Below are 19,875 nucleotides of genomic sequence, written 5' to 3' on the forward strand. Positions count from 1 at the left end.
CTGTCAGTCTCAGGGGCCTGGCTTCCCATCAACCCTCCCCCTTCCTTTTGGTCCTGGGAGAGGGCCAATCAACCCCCGCTCAGTGTCAGTGAGGGGCCAACACCCCCCAACACGAGCATTGCACCCTGAAGGGGACAGTATAAGTCTCCCACTGGATTCTGGCTTGGCCGGATTCTCTGCAGGCAACCATGGCGGGAGACAGGGGTCGCTGGCACCTGAAGGCCCAATTTTGGAGTGTTGGAGGTCACAGGCCTGTCCCCATGGAGCTGTGTGGGTCCTGGGTGACTCCCAAGGACATAGACAAGAGTCCGTGACAGATGGATAGTTCGTAAAACCATTTCCAAACATTCCCACATTCATCACATCCCCCACGTCTCTAGGGCATACCATGCAATGTCCCTCACCTGCCGGGGGCAGAGGAGAGCCCGCTGCTCTGGGGGGAGCTCTGTGGTACAGCCCTGCAGTGGGACTGGGGGCCCGCAGGACCCGCTTCCATTAGGGTGGCCAGTCTTGGTTGGACGTATTCCTGGAGGGGCCATCCCATGACATAAGCTTCAATTAAAGAGTCACCTTTAATTTCTGGAGACTCCAGGACAATCCCTGGAATCTATGGCAACCCTGCCTGCCATAATAGTCGAGGTGGATAACATGCACTTTGTGGGAGGCAAAACAACCCCATGGCAGGAACGTGCAGGAAAACAGTAAATCCCTCCTCAGTTTCCCATGTAAAACACGTGTCTGCAGCTCATGTCTGACCCGGCCATGCTTCGGTTTGGGTGTTAATAGATGGGGGACTCGCTCTCTCTTGCGGGAGTCGGGAGCTGCTGGTTTTGCTGGGGGAAGTGGAATAAAAATGCAAGAACCAGTGTGGGGCGGGATTAACAAATAGGGCCACCCGGGGCTCTACTATGTGGGGTCAGGATCTGGCTTTGGGGTGCGCCGTGAGTCCCCCTCCTCGAGCCCAGCCTCACCTCTCTCCTCTCTGCTCTCCAGGAGCTGCTCTTCTACCCGAAGGACGAGCTCCCCAACGACCTGTTCCAGGCTCTGGGCCAGGTGGTGTCGGACGAGAGCTTCTGCGCTGCCTCCCTGCAGAGCGTCAGCAAAGCCGCGGCTGCCCTGTGCCAGTGGATCTGCGCCATCTACTGGTACCACCGGGCTCTGCGCATTTGGGAGCCCACCTTGATGCAGCTGCAGCACTGCAAATTCCAGATTCGGGCGGAGAAGGGGCGGCTGGGCGACCGGCGCCTGCAGGCTGAGAAGCTGAAAGAGTTGAGCTCGAGCTGGGGCTTGGAGCTGCTGCAGGCCACCGAGCATCAGGAGGCCCTGGCCCGCGAACTCAGTCATGTCCTGCAGGAGAAGGAGAAGGCTGACACCGTTGAGAGCTCCGTGGCAATGCACGTGGCCAACTGGACAGCGGCTGTGAAGGTAACGGCAGGGACAGCCTCGTCCCGTCCCCTCCCCGACGCCCGGAGCGGCCGGTGTCCCGGGTAATGACCAGGACAGCCTCGTCACATCCCGTCCCCGACGCCCGGGGCGTCCGGCGTCCCGGGTAACGGCCGGGACAGCCTCGTCCCATCCCCTCCCCAACGCCCGGGGCGTCCGGCGTCCCGGGTAACGGCAGGGACAGCCTCGTCCCGTCCCCTCCCCGACGCCCGGGGCAGCTGGTGTCCCAGGTAACGACCGGGACAGCCTCGTCACATCCCGTCCCCGACGCCCGGGGCGTCCGGCGTCCCGGGTAATGGCCGGGACAGCCTCGTCACATCCCCTCCCCGACGCCCGGAGCGGCCGGCGTCCCGGGTAACGGCCGGGACAGCCTCGTCCCGTCCCCTCCCCGACGCCCGGGGCAGCCGGCGTCCCAGGTAACGGCCGGGACAGCCTCGTCCCCTCCCCTCCCCGACGCCCGGGGCGTCCGGCGTCCCGGGTAACGGCCGGGACAGCCTCGTCCCCTCCCCTCCCCGACGCCCGGGGCAGCCGGCGTCCCAGGTAACGACCAGGACAGCCTCGTCACATCCCGTCCCCGACGCCCGGGGCGTCCGGCGTCCCGGGTAACGACCGGGACAGCCTCGTCCCGTCCCCTCCCCCACGCCCGGGGCAGCCGGCGTCCCAGGTAATGACCGGGACAGCCTCGTCCCGTCCCCTCCCCCACGCCCGGGGCAGCCGGCGTCCCAGGTAACGACCGGGACAGCCTCGTCCCGTCCCCTCCCCCACGCCCGGGGCAGCCGGCGTCCCAGGTAACGACCGGGACAGCCTCGTCCCGTCCCCTCCCCCATGCCCGGGGCAGCCGGCGTCCCAGGTAATGACCGGGACAGCCTCGTCCCGTCCCCTCCCCCACGCCCGGGGCAGCCGGCGTCCCGGGTAACGACCGGGACAGCCTCGTCCCGTCCCCTCCCCCACGCCCGGGGCAGCCGGCGTCCCAGGAAGCTAAAGAGCCAGTGCAAAGGATTCTGGGATGTTTCTCCCCATCCATTCCTGGGACTCCCCATCTCTCCTTGCCCTGTACTCTGGAGCTCCTGTAGGCCAAATTCAGAGCTGCTCTGGGCTGCAGCAGTCAGAGCCAGGCAGCGGCACCTCTTGGATCTAGGATCTGCTCCCTCTGGCTGGAGGGAGGGGGCCGTGTGTAGGGTTAGTCCGTCTTGGTGCGAGGGTTGGAGATCGGGGTATAGACTCTGGATGCAGGGGTTGCTAGGAGTGGAGATTGGGGTGTACAGGATCTGGGAGCAGGACTCCCCCCCAGGGGTGGGGTCTGAGAACAGGGGCTTCCCCCAGGGGTTGGGTCTGGGTATGGGGCTCCCCCTGAGGGTGGGGATCAGGGTCTGGGGGTGGGGCTCCCCTGGGGGCGGAGTCTGGGAGCAGGGCTCCCCATGGGGGCAGGGTCTGGGTGTGGGGCTCTCCCCCAGGGGGCAGGGATCAGGGTCTGGGGGCAGGGCTTCCGCTAGGGGTGGGGTTCCCTGCTGACCCTGCCTTGTCTCCTGACAGCACTTGGAGCAGAACTGCAACACGGCCCAGGGGGACGCACTCCTTTGTGCAGCCGCTCTCTCCTACATGGGTGCCTTCCCCCCGCCGCGGCGCCAGGAGCTGCTGGAGAAGTGGCAGGATATCTGTGCCAGGCGCCAAAGCTCCCTGGGGCCAGACGACGTGCGGAGGTTGCTGGAGAAGGAGCTGCCCTGCCCTGGCCCAGCCCCCCGGGGCCCAGCCCTGCTGCCTGTGCGCCAGGACTTCAGCTTGCTGGCCCTGCTGAGCTCAGAGAGGGAGCAGCGTGCCTGGGACAGGGACCAGAAGCCGCAGGACTCGGCCGGGCGCCAGGCCGCCCTGCTGCTCCGCGCAGACACTCACGCCTGCTCCCGCTGCTGGCCCCTGCTGCTCGACCCTGACCAGCAGGCCCTCACCTGGCTCCTCATGGCACAGAAAGCGGATGAGGGTGAGTGAGGGGAATGAGAAGCCAGGCCTGGGACCAGCCCCCCCACCCCAGCTGCCTTGGGTGGGGAGTGAATGAGCCCTCTGCTATCAGGTGCCAGCGGCTCTAGAGCGAGAGGTTATTCCTTCTGCACAGCTCAGGTTCCTGGAGTCTCCTGAAAAGTTCCCCCAGCCCCACCGGGGCCTTAGGGAAGGAAGGGCCCTTCTGGGAGCCCCTTTTCAGGATCCGAGTAGGAACCTTCTCCTGTCTCCTCCAGACGAGTCCCTGCTCTTCGCCGGCTCGGACACGCTGTCCAGTGCCGAGGAGTCAGGGAGCAATGAAGAGTCACCTGAGAAAAATCTCCAGGTGCTGTCGGCTACAGACCCCAGGCTGGAGCACAACCTCCTGGCTGCAGCCAGCACCGGTAAGGGCGGGCGTGTGAGCGCGCTGTAGACACTGCATGCCCCCAGCATGCCACTGGGCCTGACCTGGCCTCTGGGTCTGGGCCCCCAGCACACACCCCCTGCAGACAACTGGCCTCCACCGTGCTGGGGGCCCAGCAGAGCTCCCCAGAGACGGCAGGTCCAGGCCTGCATTCTTTGAGTCAGATGGTTATTGCACGCCGGGGCCTGTCACCTCCAGGAGGTAGGGAGCAGCTGAGGAGGGCTGGGCAGTCAATGGGGGTCAGGCGGTGGGGGCTGGGGAGGCGATGAGGGCAGGCTGTGGGGGGCTGGGCAGGTGATAGAGTGGGGGGCTGGGCAGGCAATGGGGACAGGCTGTGGGGGCCTGGGCAGGCGATGGGGGCTGGGGAGGCGATGGAGGTCAGGCTGTGGGGGGCTGGGCAGGCCATGGGGACAGGCTGTGGGGGCCTGGGCAGGCGATGGGGGCTGGGGAGGCGATGGAGGTCAGGCTGTGGGGGGCTGGGCAGGCCATGGGGACAGGCTGTGGGGGGCTGGGCAGGCAATGGGGATCAGGCTGTGGGGGCCTGGGCAGGCGATGGGGGCTGGGGAGGCGATGGAGGTCAGGCTGTGGGGGGCTGGGCAGGCCATGGGGACAGGCTGTGGGGGGCTGGGCAAGTGATGGGGGCAGGCTGTGGGGGGCTGGGCAGGTGATAGAGTGGGGGGCTGGGCAGGCCATGGCAGTCAGGCTGTGGGGGGCTGGGCAGGCAATGGGGATCAGGCTGTGGGGGCCTGGGCAGGCCATGGGGGCTGGGGAGGCGATGGAGGTCAGGCTGTGGGGGGCTGGGCAGGCCATGGGGGTCAGGCTGTGGGGGGCTGGGCAGGTGATAGAGTGGGGGCTGGGCAGTCAATGGGGGTCAGGCTGTGGGGGGCTGGGCAGGCGATGGGGGTCGGGCTGGGCCGGTGGTGGGGCAGTAGCTGGGCCCTGGTGGCGCACCAGGGGGTAACTGAGGCCGTTTCCCCAGGGCTGCCCATCCTGCTCCTGGACTTTGAGAGGAGTCCCTGCTGCCCGGCTCTCCTGCAGCTCCTGCAGAAGGAGACGCTGCTGGGGGCGGGGGGCTGCATCCTGCACTCCGAATCGCTCGGGGTGGTGCACGTGCTGCCCTCTTTCCGGCTCTACCTGAGCACCACCCTGCCGCTCCGTGCCTTGGGGAAAGGTAAGGGACTGAGCGCTGGGGCTTCCATAAGTAGGGGCATTGCCAGCAGATCGAGGGATGTGATCGTTCCCCTTTATTCGACATTGGTGAGGCCTCATCTGGAGTACTGTGTCCAGTTTTGGGCCCACACTACAAGACGGATGTGGAAAAATTGGAAAGAGTCCAGCGGAGGGCAACAAAAATGATTAGGGGGCTGGGGCACATGACTTATGAGGAGAGGCTGAGGGAACTGGGATTGTTTAGTCTGCAGAAGAGAAGAATGAGGGGGGATTTGATAGCTGCTTTCAACTACCTGAAGGGGGGTTCCAAAGAGGATGGAACTCGGCTGTTCTCAGTGGTGGCAGATGACAGAACAAGGAGCAATGGTCTCAAGTTGCAGTGGGGAGGTCTAGGTTGGATATTAGGAAACACTATTTCACTAGGAGGGTGGTGAAGCACTGGAATGCGTTACCTAGGGAGGTGGTGGAATCTCCTTCCTTGGAGGTTTTTAAGGCCCGGCTTGACAAAGCTCTGGCTGGGATGATTTATTTGGGAATTGGTTCTGCTTTGAGCAGGGGGTTGGACTAGATACCTCCTGAGGTCCCTTCCAACCCTGATATTCTATGATTCTATGATTCCCACCCCCCAGGGACACTGCCTGTCTGAATCCATCTCCCTGCAGGAAGCTCCCATGAGACTCCCCCCTTGCTCCTCCCCCTGGGGCTCCCTACCAGGGATCAGCGACAGCCCCCACACTGAGCTGGGTGAAGCAGGGTTAGCTCTTCCCCTCTCTTCCAGGACTTGGCCTGGCTGGGCCATTTGGGGAGGAAGGGGCAGGGCAGAGCACAGGGTGCTGGAGGGGCTCCATCTCCCTGCTCCAGTGCAGTCCCCATCTTCCATTGCAGACGCCAGCCCCATTCACTGCCCCTCTGCGCCTCAGAATGTGCTTCAGCCATTTCTGCTCCGCAGGCATCTCCCCCCAACTCTTGCTGGGGGGTCTGGGGTCAGGGGCTCTCTCCTTTGGCTAGGCATGGTCCCTTGGCTTGTGCCCACTGTCAGGGTTGGCAGCTTCCCCCAGGGACAGTCACTGATGAGCTGTTCTGTGGTGGGATCCCCATTCAGGGTAAGTCCCTGGCTCGTGAGCTCCTCTGGAGAGCAGTGTCTGCTGGGCCCCCTGGTGCGGGGACCCCAGGCTGTAAAAGGAAGCGGCTTTTCATGGCAAGTCTCTGCTCTTTGTATAGGCTTTAGCATAGGGGCCATCCAGTGCTGCCCAGAGATATCCCTGCTCCAAAGACGTAGCTCAGTCCTACCAGGAATGGTCCAGAGTTCCCAGTGGCTCTGAGAGGAGCTGGGACCTAACTGGCCCTTGGGTTTTGGCCTCCTGGCCAGGGGAGAAGGACCCTGTGTCTGACAGGTCGAAAGGGGGCGACAGTGGAGAGGCACGGTGCTGACTTCCGTTCTCTCTCCAGCAGCTGTTCAGTGCTGTGACTGGCACGGGCGATTCATAGCGCTTAAGGCCAGAAGGGACCATTAGATCATCTGGTGTGACCCACAGACTTCTTGATGTCAGCTGGCAGCGTGCACAGGAATACACAGGGGTCCATCCTCAGAGCTATATGGTCGGGAGCTTTATGCTCCTGGTAGGGTCTCCCAAGGCAAACAGGTCTGAGGGGAGGTCCCAGACAAAGCACGGTCCAACCCCCCAAGTCCTCAGTGGTGGATCAAACAGAAGAAGGTCTTCGGATCTCAAAGGCTGTGAAAGCAGATGAAGGCTGCAGCAAGTTAGAGATCTCCAGTCGTCTCAGACTTTCCCTGCCACTGGGCCCCAGACCTCCAGCTTGTCGTGATCATGTAGGTGCACCAGCTTCCCCATGCTAAAAGAAGTCGCACACAGGCATCTGCCATGGGAAATAACATCTTTGCAACCTTCCCAGCCCTGTGGCGATGGACTAGTGGTGACGGGGACAGGATTAGTGAATCTGGCAGTTCCTAACCACGAATCTGCGCATAGGTGGCGGTAGTTAGATGGTCGTCTGGCACCTGGACTGAGACAGGTGCAATTCGGCAACTGCTGTTGCAACTGAGCAGTCCTCTTTAGGATCCCCTCTGCTCACCCTGCACTGGGAGAGGGCTAGAAAAGGTGCCCTAAACCTAGGCTGTCTCATCCACTCCTGGCTGGATTACCATGGCCAGTGGGATCTGCCTGTGTTTGAAGCTATAAAAAGATGGTGACTTTTGCTACATGGAATGTTCTCACCCTGATGGATAACAAAGATAATGTATGGCTGGAAAGAAGAACTGCTATCGTCGCCAGGGAACTTGCAAGATATAACATTGACGTCACTGCCCTGAATGAGACAAGGTGCCCAGATGAAGGTCAACTGAGAGAAGAAGGTGGAGGCTACACCTTTTTCTAGAAAGGAAAATCTGCAAAGGACAGGCACATTCATGGTGTCAGTTTTGCTATTAGGAATAAGTTTGTCATTCAGTTTACAGAATTTCCTATAAGAACCAATGAACGTCTTATGGCTATTTGTCTTAAGCTCAGCAACAACCAGTCTGCTGCTGTCATCAGCGCATATGCCCCAACACTCAATGCTGTCGAGGATATCAAGGAACAATTCTATACAGATCTTGACAGAGTCTTGACCAACATTCCCAAGGAGGACAAGATCATTCTCCCCAGAGATTTTAATGCAACAGTCCGGCATGAGTCAGATCTCTGGAATTGCTCTATCAGAAAAGAAGGAGTAGGAAATGCGTAGAACATGGCCTGATCATCACAAACACCCTCTTTAGACAAGGTGAGAAGTGTAAGACCACCTGGAGAAACCCTCACTCCAGGCATTGGCACCTTCTTGACTATGTTCTTGTCAGAGCTCGAGAGCAGAAGGATGTCTGCATCACGAGAGCCATGCATGGAACCAATGACTGTTGGACAGACCATTGCCTTGTTAGAGCAATCATGACTTTCCAGATCACCTGAAGGCATCACAAATAGGCAAAATCAGTACGAAAGAAATTCAGCATCAAGTCCCTTCGAGATATAGTGACTTGGGAGAAACTTCAGCGTATCTCCAAGAGAGGTTCGCCGCTATGCCTACAGCTGATGATTATAATGAAAATTTCTGGAAGGGATTAAAGGTTGCCATTCTCTTGGCATGTGCTGAGTCCATTGACTATGTCACCCACCATCACCAAGATTGGTTTGATGAGAATGATGCTGAGATTCAGGGCCTGCTCGACGAGAAAAGAAAAGCTTATTGCATGTGGCAAAACGACATATCACACCAGCAGAAGAAAGAGTCATACAAGCAACTCAAGGCTGAAGCCCAAAGGAAAATCCACGACATCAAAAATAAGTGGTGGTGAGAAAAGGCCAAGGAGATTGAGCTTTATGCTGATAAACATGACACGAGGAGCTTTTTTCAGGCAATAAGAGCCATTTATGGTCCATGCTCCCATGGTCCCACACCACACCGAGCCCAAGACGGGTCAATGTGTTTTAAGGACAGCGAAGCCATCAAAGCCAGATGGAAGGAGCATTTTGAGTCACTCCTGAACCACGAGTCAACTGTCTCTGATGCCACTATCGAATCTATACCTCAATGACTATCACTAATTGGGGCCAAAAGAAACCTGATGAGGTTCAACAAGGACAAGTGCAGAGTCCTGCACTTAGGACGGAAGAATCCCATTCACTGTTACAGACTAGGGACCGAGTGGCTAGGCAGCAGTTCTGCAGAAAAGGACCTAGGGGTTACAGTGGACGAGAAGCTGGATATGAGTCAACAGTGTGCCCTTGTTGCCAAGAAGGCTAACGGCATTATGGGCTGTATAAGTAGGGACATTGCCAGCAGATCGAGGGACGTGATCATTCCCCTCTATTCGGCACTGGTGAGGCCTCATCTGGCGTACTGTGTCCAGTTTTGGGCCCCACACTACAAGAAGGATGTGGAAAAATTGGAAAGAGTCCAGCGGAGGGCAACAAAAATGATTAGGGAGCTGGAGCACATGACTTATGAGGAGAGGCTGAGGAAACTGGGATTGTTTAGTCTGCAGAAGAGAAGAATGAGGGGGGATTTGATAGCTACTTTCAACTACCTGAAAGGGGGTTCCAAAGAGGATGGGTCTAGACTGTTCTCAGTGGTACCAGATGACAGAACAAGGAGTAATGGTCTCAAGTTGTAGTGGGGGAGGTTTAGGTTGGATATTAGGAAACACTATTTCACTAGGAGGGTGGTGAAGCACTGGAATGGGTTACCTAGGAGGTGGTGGAATCTCCTTCATTAGAGGTTTTTAAGATCAGGCTTGACAAAGCCCTGGCTGGGATGATTTAGTTGGGAATTGGTCCTGCTTTGAACAGGGGGTTGGACTAGATGCCTCCTGAGGTCCCTTCCAACCCTGATATTCTATGATTCTATGATAATCATGGGCCACCTTGAAGGAGAATTTTTGGACAAATGTACCAAGAAACCAATGATATACCTGAGATACGTCGATGACATTTTCATATTCTGGACGGACGGCTTAAACTCCATCATGGATTTCCACCACAACTCCAACAACCACCACCTGTCCATTAAACTCTCTCTGGAACACTCCCCCACCAGCTCAATTTCCTGGACACCACAATCAGCTTCAATGATGGAACTCTACAGACAATTATTTACAAAAAGCAACAGAGAGTCCTGTGGCACCTTATAGACTAACAGAAGTATTGGAGCATAAGCTTTTGTGAGTGAATACCCACTTCGTCAGACGCATTTACAAGAAACCCACGGATCACCACACCTACCTTCATAGATCCAGTAACCACCCCAAACACACCAAGAAATCTGTGATCTACAGGCAGGCACTCAGATACCACAGTATATGCTCTGAGGAGAAAGTGTGAGTTATACACCTTAACACACTCAAAACCGCCTTCACCAAACAAGGACACTCTACCAGAGAAGTAGATTGCATTTTGGAACTGGCCACCGAAATACCCCGAGGGAACCTGCTTCAATACAGAAATAAAACCCCCACACCCTTAGTGATCACCTACCACCCCACGCTGCAACCCATACAGGGTATCCTCAAACAGCTACAGCCATTGCCTTCCCCATCCCAGGAGCTGGTTCCCCAGTGGGGAGTCTGACAGAGAGGCCACGAACGTTTCAAAGGATGACCCCATCCTGAAATAAATTTCTCTTGAACCCCCACTGCTGGCCTTCAAACAATCCCCCAACCTCTCCAAGCTCATCATCAGAAGCAAGCTTCCCACAGACCAGGACACACCAACTCAATGCGGCACCAGCCCCTGCCAGAACAACAGATGCAAAATCTGCAGACATATCTCCACTGCTAGAAAGAGAAGACTGAAGCAACGTCGGCATTCAGCAACTCTGCCTTCCCACACCATCCCTGATCTTTCTTTTTTGTCTGACATATTTGAAGAACCCCTTCTTGTTGTCTCTAACATTCCTTGCCAGCTGTAACTCATTCTTTGCCGTGGCTTTCCTGATTTTGTCCCTACACGCTCGCACTATTCCCGTGTACACTTCTTTGATGACATGCCCCGCCTTCCATTTCCTGTATGTATCCCTCTTGAGTTTTAGATGGCTAAAAAGCTTCTTGTGCAGCCACATTGGCCTCCTGTGGCTCTTCTTAGCTTTGCTCTGCGTCGGAATAGCTTGATGTTCAGCATCTAGTATTGCACCGTTTCGGACCTGCCAGCTCCTTTGACTCCTTTTATTCCTAATTGGTCTTTCCATGGGACCGTGCCTATTACTTCTCTGAGTCGGTTGAAATCCACCTTTCTGAAGTCCAGTGTCCTTGTTTTCCTGTTCTCATGTCCTCCTTTCCATAGGACCTTGAATTCTATCAGACCATGATCACTTCCTCCCAAGTTCCCAACCACCTTCGCTTGCAACTAATTCATCCCTGTTGGTCAAAACCAGATCCAAAATGGACGCCTCCCTAGTTGTTTCCTCAACTTTCTGAATCAGAGACTTGTCCCCTACAACCTAAGAACTTGCAAGACATGAGAGCTGCCTGCCTGCCTGCTCCTCTCCGCAGGCTGCTCAGGGGATGGTCATGGCCGCTATTCTGCATCGTGCTGCATTGCTGCAGGCTTGGGGCATCCTGGCTGACGTGCAACGAACAACAGAGGACCTGCCTTTGGAAGGTCCAGATCAGGCTCTGCAAACGCCTAGCGATTTCAGGGCAGCCCTGAAGCCTTTGGGGGGCTAGAGCACCACCGTAAAGAGGAAGTAGCCTCACCCACCGCCCCTGCAGATACACCACTTTCTCTCCACAGGACTCATGGCAGTTCGCACATATGTAACTCCGCATGCCAGACGTCCCCTGAGTCATGCAGCTGTGACTGATGTCTGTCTAGCACCCCTCTATCATCTGTGGACATGCTGGCGCGTACGTGTGGCCCTTCGGTCCTCCCTGAACAGGTGGATGAGCCCTGCCAATGTGCCACAGCGCTCCCATTTGCTCCAATTCTACCTTCTCTGGCCCTCTGATCGCTGCTGAACGACCTGCTGAGGCAGTCCGCCAGGGCGTGCCGAGACGCTCAAAGGGGGATTCTGTTCTTGATGCAGCGATGCCAGAGGGCCAACACCTCTTGGTGTGAGGGGTCTGCCCTGGCCCCTTCCCTGCCTGTGAGATAAAACATCACCACAATGGCGTCTGCGAGCACTTGTACGGAGCAACATGCGCGGTGAGGGAGACCCCTTGACTGGTAAGCCAGCTTGAAGTGCCCTGCCCAGGAGGGGCAGGTCCTGAGCCAGTGGTTCTGAAAGGTTCCTAGGTGCGCACAATACACATCTGTGACTCGCACAAGATTGTGCCGTTTTTTATTGCTGGCTTGGCCTCAGCCTCACTGGTTCGCCGACCTTTTGAACCTCCCCAGTTGGGATCTAAGGAACCAAACAGAATTTCTCAGGACTATGGCCAGATTCCGCAGACCAGCCCTCTCCTCGCTGCTCAAGGGTTAGATCGTCAATATCTGCCTGCTCGGCTGTGGTTCGTGTCCTCTACCAGGTCTGCTTGCTGCATGACGTGGAACAGGCTTTGCCCATGGTCCCAGCAAAGGAATCTCTCTTCACAGGCTCCTATGCAGTTTATCTGTATTATCGGGTCACTTAAAAGAGTGAGGCCTTTCCTTCCATGAGTTCACTAGAGTTCACCTGGCTCCTATCTCAGAATTTCAGCTCCCTACAGAGGGCAGGTCTGTGGGGACATCCAGGTTTCTGAAAGGTCTGGACAGACTTTCCCCTCCTATTGAAGATCCAGTGCCAGGACCTCCTTTTGCCCCCTGCTTGTTGGTCCATCTCTCAGTGCAGCTAGCGTTTTAATAGCTATCACTTCTGTGAGGCGGGCAGCAGTGCCCCAGGCCTGGCTGGCCGACCCTCCCGGTAGAGTTTCCTACAAGGATCTGTCTGCCACCTTTCTTCCCAAACCTCCCCCTCACACGGCTCCTCGATGGGCAGGGCGCTAGCGTTTTATGTGGACAGGACTACGGCGTTTCAGTTATCGCCACAGCTAGTGCCTTGGCTGAAAGAATGAAAGGAAAAGCTGTGACTTCCCTGCGATTTCTTCAGGCATTCGCCCCGTTGCTAATACTCCTCTCTCTGAGCATCGTCCCACATTCTCCATGGGCACAAGCAGCAGCAGCAGCGGCGGCTTTCCTGGGTCCCGTTCCATCAGTGACATTCGCAGGGCTGCTACGCGGGCTCTGGGTCATACGGTCACCCTGGCTGTGTCTCTCCCTGGCCTCCAGGGCAGGGCTGGGTCTGGGAGAGCAGGCCTACAGTCCTTGTTTAGGTGGGCTCCCATACCCGCCTCCAGCTGACACTGCTTGGGAGGCATTCACCACGCCCCACCTCCTTCCCCCCTGCATCAGGCTCTGTGACGAACTGGGACTGTTCTTACTGTGGTCTTTGAATGCTGACAGGGGAGTGTGGCTAGGATGGTCTGCGTTGGGGGATGGGAGACTGACCGAGGGAAAATACCTGAGCATGTAACATGAGAACCCAGGAAGGGGTGAGAGGCCAGGTGACACCTTTGCCCGGGAAACTGAACAAAGGCTGTGGGAGGGGTCGCTGAAGAGAGAGTTTCAGGGGCTGGCTGGTGAAAAGGCTGGGGGGCAGACAGGGCTCTGACCTCCCAAGGGGGCTGTGGGGCCCCGGGACCCCAAGATGGACCTAACTGGGGGGGATCCTGTTGTCTGTGCCTGCAAGACCTGTCTTGGACTGTGTTCCTGTCGTCTAAATAAACCTTCTGCTTTACTGGCTGGCTGAGAGTCATGGTGAATCGCAGGAAGCCGGGGGTGCAGGGCCTTGTGTCCCCCCACACTCCGTGACAGGCTCACTGTAATATTGGCTTCTGGTGGGAAGGCTTGGACGGGGTCGGAGCGGCGCCAGCCCTTTAGACCCTGGGCTGGCAGCACAAAGGCCCGTGCACTGTCCCCTGGATGTCGCTATGGGACAAACGTTCGGGTGTGCACGGCTGGCGTCTCTCCGAGGCCTGGCTACCTCAGGCTGCTCCTCAGCAGAGACGGATTAAGATTTATGGGGTCCTGGGTACAAAGAGCAGTTGGGCCCCCCACACCCGAGAGGCCCAGGGGTGCCAGAACAGGGGGGGCCAGCCCCCCCCACTTCTTAACATGGGCATAGTAGCCTCGGGCAGGCATGGAGTGGCAGTGGCTGTGCTGCATGGTGGGGGAGCTGATGCTCCTGCTAGCAGTGCCAGCCTCTTCCCAGTGGGGAGCTGAGGGGGGCCTTAGGCCCCCCTCCCCACAGGGCCCTGCCCCGACCCTGCTCCTCCTCTTCCCCCACGGCCCAGCATTCCCCAGCTGTAACATCAGCGTGGCCCAGTGTCACGGACTCACAGACCGTGCCCACTCTTGGCCCCGTGCGGTCCATGGGGGGTGCCCCTTTCAGTGCGACAGCCCTTCTCGGGGGTTCACTCTCTCTCGGGGTCCAGCCCCTCCACCTCCTGGATCCGCACCTCTCTGAGCCTTAGCACGTCTGTCTCTGCCGTGGGCCCCCTCAGGGAGTCCACTCGCTCTGGACCCCCGGGGCCTCCACCCCCGAAGGGGTTGATGCAACCCTGTTCTCTAGACCGGAGTGACTCTCAGCCAGCATGAAACAGGAGGGTTTATTGAGAGTTGAACACAGCACAGGAAACTCTCAGACCCTCAGGCCTGGCCTCCCTCAGCCCAGCACATCCCAGTCTCTCTGCATCCAGGTGGGCTCTGCCTGCTTCCCCTCTCCAGCCCAGAGCCCCCCTGCTCGCCGCTGGGCATCTGAGATCACCGGCCCCAGGCCCCGCCTCTGTCCATTGTCTTCCCTCCAGGTAAACAGGGTCGTAAACCGGGGCCTCCTCTCCTGCTTCTCCCTCTGGCTGGAACCGGCTGGTTAGGTCACTGGGTCCTCACTCTGCAGCCCATTGTCCTCCCACTGGCCAGAACCGGCTGCGTCTCCTTAGCTGGGCCTCTGGGTCACCAGGTCGCCAGGTCACCGGTCGCTGGGGTATTCATCCTCCCGGCCACTGGCTGGGTCCCCACGTTCTCTCTCCGGTCCTCTGCAAAACACACTCCCTCTCCCCTCACCTCATTAAACCAGTAACACCCAGGGAAACTGAGTCCCACCCCCTCTGCATGCAAACCATTGAAACTCCACAGAAAACAAGAAAACCCCCCCACTTCGTCACACCCAGACACGCCGGCTCAGCCCACGGCAGCCCCCAGGGCCATCAGAGGTGTGGGGCTGCTCCTTGAGCCTCTGCCCCACAGCCCCAAGCCCCCTGTGCCCTCACTGCCTGCCCTGGGCTTGTTTCTGTGCAGAGATGGACCACGCCCTCCTGAAGGGCCTGACTATGATTGACTTGAGCCTCAGCCAGTCAGCGCTGGAGGATCTGCTGCTGGAGGAGGTGCTGCACGCCGAGAGGCGGGAGGCCCAGACCCATTGGCGCATGCTGCAGCTCAGCATCCTGCAGCTGGAGGACAAGCTGGAGGACACAGAGGTGAGACGGCGCCACTGCCCTGGCACGGAGAACGGCTCCCTGCTGGGGCCGGCTCACGCCTCACCCTCCCGTCCGCCAGCCTGCCTGGAGTGTGCTGGGGCACCGCGGGACAGCCCCAGCCCCACCTGCCCCTGCCCCTGCCCCTGCTCCCCCCGCCCCTGCGGGAGGAGCCAGGAGCCTCAGCTTGTCCTTAGCCACACAGGCATCGCTCCCTGGCTGATGCTCGGCCTGCCCCCCGTGACCCCTGAGCCCCCCCACTATGCCCCCCGTGACACCTGAGCCCCCCCACTACACCTCCCCGTGACACCTGAGCCCCCCGCCGCCCCCCCCATGACACCTGAGCCCCCCCACTACGCCCCCCCATGACACCTGAGCCCGCCGCCGGCCCCCCCATGACACCTGAGCCCCCCGCCGGCCCCCCCATGACACCTGAGCCCCCCGACTCGCTGTGACCCCCCGCTCTCTGTGCAGGAGGAGTTGCTGGAGCTGATCTCGCAGCCGTCGCGCCCCCTGCTAGAGGCGGAGGAGGACTTCCTGCCCCTTGTGCGGCTGCTGCAAACCCAGCTTGAGGCCCTGCACGCCAGCCACCAGCACCTGCTCTCCCTGCGCCAGCACCACCTGGCCGTGCAGGCCCAGTACCGGCAGGTGGCGTGCCTGGGGGCGGCGCTGCACCAGGCCCTGCAGCAGGTGTGCCGGCTGCACCCCCGGTACCAGTGCTCCACGGCGAGCTGCCTGGCCGTCGCCCGCCGGGCCCTGCTCGCCACCAAGCGCGCCGACGCCTGCAAGCAGGAGGCGCCGGCGGCCCGGCTGGCGGAGCTCAGCAAGGGCCTATCCCGCCAGCTACTGGCCCACGCTCAGCCCCGCCTGCAGGAGCCACACAACCTGCTCCTCAGCTTCCTGGGGGCCCTGGCGCCCCTCCGCCTGGCCGGCCAGGTCAGCTCGCTGGACTGGCTGGGCTTCTGCCAGGGGCTGCAGGCGCCTGCAGCCGAGCAGCTGCTGCAGCCGGCCAGGGCGGCACGGCCGGGCTGGGTGCGCGCCGCAGCTTGGCGCGAATGCGGGCTGCTGGAGTGCCTGCCTGGCTTCCAGGGCCTGCGGGCCTCCCTGGCCGCGCAGGCTGCCCAGTGGCAGGAGTACTTTCGCCTGCCCGCCACGGTGGTGGGCCCCGCCCTGAGCCCCAGCCATGCCCACCTCAGTCTCTTCCAGCGGGCCGTGCTGTGGCGCATCTTCTGCCCCGAGAAGCTGTGCAGCACGTTCCATGACCTCTCCACCTGCCTGCTCGGCCGCCCCATTGCCGAGGACGCCAGCTACAGCGCGGCCACCCTCTACACCTGCAGCCAAACCCGCCTGCCCCTGCTCTTCCTCACCCCGCCCGGGGGCTCGCCCGGCGCGGCCACACACCCGCTGCACTGGATCCGGCAGATGGCCAAGCAACGGCACTGCGTAATGCCAGCCTCCGCCGGGGTGGTTGGGGGGGGGGCAGGGCAGTGGGCTGGCCTGGGGGGCACCCTGGTGCGCAAGCCCCATGGAGGGAGGTTGGTGCATGTGCGGGCGTGGCCTGGGGGGCAGCAAGGTGGGGGGCCGGGAGGCAGAGAACAGCTAAGGGGGCTGGGCACTGGGGCACAGTGGGGGCCAGTTGCTGGGCGACTGACCCAAGCAGGCCTGACACCCCCCAGGGCCTGGCCGGGGGCAGGGCCCTGAGGCCAGGCCGGTGAAACCTGCTTCTTCTGCAGCGGGGCGTCGTCGTCGTCTCCTTGGGCTCCCCGGGCTGCATGCGCCAGGTGGGCGAAGCCCTCGGCACCTGCCCCAAGCAGGGCCGCTGGCTGGTGCTCAACAACTGCCACCTCCAGGAGCACTGGCACCCAGAGGTGCTTGCACAGCTCAGCAAGCTCCAGAGCCCCCCCGAAGGTGAGGGACCCTCGCCCCCCCAAAACCCCAAATGCTGTCCCACCACGGCCTCCCCCCTGCGCCAGCTGCTCCTGGGAGGCGCCTGCCTGCCTGCCCCCCCGCGCCCCCCAGGCCTGCCCCTCACGGCTGCCCCCTGCCCCCTCCCAGGCCTGCACCCCTCCCACCCACTCCCCACAGCCGCCTCCCAGGCCTGCACCCCCCCATCCCTGCCCCTCACACCCCCACATCTCCCTCCCGTCTCCTCCCAGGGCTGCCCCATCCCCCTCCTGGGAGCAGACTCTCCCCCCTGCCCTACCCACCCCCCAGCTGCGGCGTGAGGATTTCTGTGCCTTGGTCTCTTATTGCAGGGGCGGGGAAGGCCCCGGAGCCGCAGCTGGCAGACGTGAAAGGGGACGAGATCCACCCCAAGTTCCGCCTCTGGCTCATCGCTGGTGCCACGGGGCCTGTGCCAGGTGCGTTGGTACCGTACGGCGTCTGCGATCTGGGCCTGCCTCCCCCGGCACATGGTGCCCCTTCCCCACAGGGGAGCACGCCAGGTGGGGTGAGGCTAAACCCAAGCCACCCCTGATCCGGGCCCCTGAGCCTGCCTCACGGGCTGCATGTGTGGGGACCCTGCGTGCGCTGGGCTGCAGGAGGGCACAGCCACTAGCCCCTAAGGGGCGTCATATGGGGGGCCTGAGTGCCCGTGACCCAGGCTGGGGGGAGCAGTGGCGGGGGTGACACCCATCTGTACCCGGCAGGCCCTGTGCACCGCCATGCAGTGACGCTGTTCTGTGAGACACCCCAGGAGCTGAAGAGCATCCTTCTGCGCAGCTACAGCCAGGTGCTGGGCCAGCCGGCGTGGGACGCCGCCCCGGAGCGAGGGCTGGCCCTGCTGGTGCTGCACGCTGTGCTGCTGCACCGCCAGCACTACGGCCGCCTGGCCCAGGCCCGGCTCTACCCCTGGTGAGTGAGGCCAGGCCGACCCCGCCCCGGCGCCTGGCGCCTACGTTTCCCCAGCTGCCCCAGGGTCTCAGCGCCTGCTGCTGTTCCCCTAGGAGCGAGGCAGAGCTGTTCACGGGCCTGCGGCTGCAGGAGCAGCTGGCGAAGGCGGTGTCCAACCCTGAGGAGGCCATGCAGGAGCTGGCAGGTAGGGAGGTGGCCAGAGCCCATCCTGCCGCCCAGAAACACTTGGGGCAGCAGCTGGACCCATCCCTGGCCTCGCCCAGCCACTGGCTGGAGGCGCAGCCCGGCGGGGCCCAGGCCGGTGACGGTTCCTTGCTGTTTCAGGGTCGATTCTCTACGGCGGTTACATCCTGGATGCTGGGGACGCAGGGGCTGTGCAGAGCTTGAGCCAGCAGTGCTTGGGCAGTGCCCCACACCTGCTGCCCCCCCGGGGGGTGAAGACCCTCCTCACTGTCCTCATCAGAGGCTCCAACCTGGGTAAGGAAGTGCCCCTGCTGCCATCTGCCCCCCAGGGGTGCAGGGAGCCCTTGATGGAGCTGCATGCCCCCGGAGGACAGAGAATGGGGCTGGGGCTGGAGGAGTAGGGGGACAGGCCCTGGGGGGAGGAAGGGGGCTGCGACTGACTGTAGCTTTCTGCCCCCAGCGCTGTCTGAGGAGGACGTGATCGCAGACACCCGGGCTCGCATGCAGCAGCTCTCGGCCCCAGCAGACCCAGCCTCCTGTGGGCTGTACGAGGGGCTACAGCAGCAGCTGTTGGAGAGCCAGAGCCGGAGCCTGCTCGCAGACCTGCTGCGGTCCCAGGACCTCTGGCAGCCAAGCCCCCCGCCGAGCACCCAGCAGGAGGCCTTGGGGCAGCTGGTGCAGCAGGGGCTGGAGGTGGTGCAGGCGCTGCAGGACACGCTGCAGCAGCGAGGCTGGGAGGTGGGGGCCAGGGGGCGGCTCCCAGGTGGGCGCACACGGCCAAAGCCCCGGCCCCTGCTTCGCTTCCTGCTGGAGGAGTGTGGCAGCTTCCTGGCCCTGCTGCAGCAAGTGGGCCGGGACCTGCGCTGTGCTCAGGAGCAGCTGAAGGGGCGGCCCTGCCAGTCCCCACGCTGCTCCACCATCCTGCGGGCACTGGAGCGGGGACGCCTCCCCCGCCCTTGGCTGCCCTATGTGCCCACGGGCCCCCAGGACCCAAGCGGCTGGCTGCAGACACTCCAGTGTCGCTGCCAGCTGCTGTGCGGGTACCTGGGGGCGGTGGCTGGCCAGCCTGTGCTGCTCTATCACCTCTCTGCCTTCCAGTACCCACGGCGCCTCCTGCTGGCACTGCTCCAGGAAGCAGCCCGGGCCGAGAAGCAGGACCTGGACCACTACCACCTGGACAAGCAGGTAATGCCGCCCCTCAGTCGTGCAGGGCAGACCCCCTTGGCCCCTGCCCAGTGCCAGCACCACCCCCCCTGATCCAACGCTGCTCTTCCAGGTGCTGCCCGGCTTGCTCCCGCCCAGCTCCCCGCCCGAGAGCGGGCTCTACCTGACCGGCCTGGAGCTGCACAACGCCCTGTGGGACACACGCTCAGCCCTGCTCCAGGAGACGCTCTCGTCCCAGCCCTGCCTGCTGCCCACCGTCTGGGTGCAGGCTGTGCGGGAGGCCTGGCGCGCTCACAGGCCCAACACCACCCTGCCGCAGTACAGCTGCCCCATCTACCTGGGCCTGCCTCAGCAGCCCGTGCGCTTGAGCAGCCAGCGGGCTCTGACGCACCTGGCGCTGCCCTGCAAGATGCCTCCCGCCCTGTGTGCCCAGCGCCGAGTGCACATTGTCAGCACGCTGCCCGGCCTGGGATAAGCAGAGAGCGCTGGTGTGCGGGACTAGCGTGGCCCCTGGGGGAACAGCAGCCACACTCCAGCGCAGCCCCATGAGGGCTCGGGTGACCAGCAGGAATCACAGAGCACGGCTCTGGGACTGCCGAAGGAACAAGCTGCAGCCGGACCCCCCTGGGGGCGAGGTCACGTCAGTGGAAGATACTCCAGGAGCGGC

General features: G+C 61.3%; 1 protein-coding gene across 1 annotated transcript in view; it reads left to right on the top strand.

Moving 5' to 3' along the window:
* DNHD1 (dynein heavy chain domain 1) overlaps positions 1-19,683 on the top strand; it is a 112,182-nt gene extending 92,499 nt beyond the window's left edge. Inside the window, exons 30-43 of the mRNA XM_065398806.1 lie at positions 994-1,425; positions 2,977-3,418; positions 3,672-3,818; positions 3,908-4,039; positions 4,818-5,009; positions 14,833-15,011; positions 15,483-16,451; positions 16,742-16,916; positions 17,264-17,368; positions 17,657-17,861; positions 17,954-18,045; positions 18,186-18,338; positions 18,505-19,229; positions 19,321-19,683. Coding sequence (XP_065254878.1) covers positions 994-1,425; positions 2,977-3,418; positions 3,672-3,818; positions 3,908-4,039; positions 4,818-5,009; positions 14,833-15,011; positions 15,483-16,451; positions 16,742-16,916; positions 17,264-17,368; positions 17,657-17,861; positions 17,954-18,045; positions 18,186-18,338; positions 18,505-19,229; positions 19,321-19,683 — 4,311 coding nt within the window. The remainder of the gene's footprint in view (positions 1-993; positions 1,426-2,976; positions 3,419-3,671; positions 3,819-3,907; positions 4,040-4,817; positions 5,010-14,832; positions 15,012-15,482; positions 16,452-16,741; positions 16,917-17,263; positions 17,369-17,656; positions 17,862-17,953; positions 18,046-18,185; positions 18,339-18,504; positions 19,230-19,320) is intronic.
* The last annotated feature ends 192 nt before the right edge of the window (positions 19,684-19,875 follow it).

Source organism: Emys orbicularis, chromosome 1, assembly GCF_028017835.1.
Source record: "Emys orbicularis isolate rEmyOrb1 chromosome 1, rEmyOrb1.hap1, whole genome shotgun sequence".
NCBI classification, from domain to species: Eukaryota; Metazoa; Chordata; order Testudines; family Emydidae; genus Emys; species Emys orbicularis.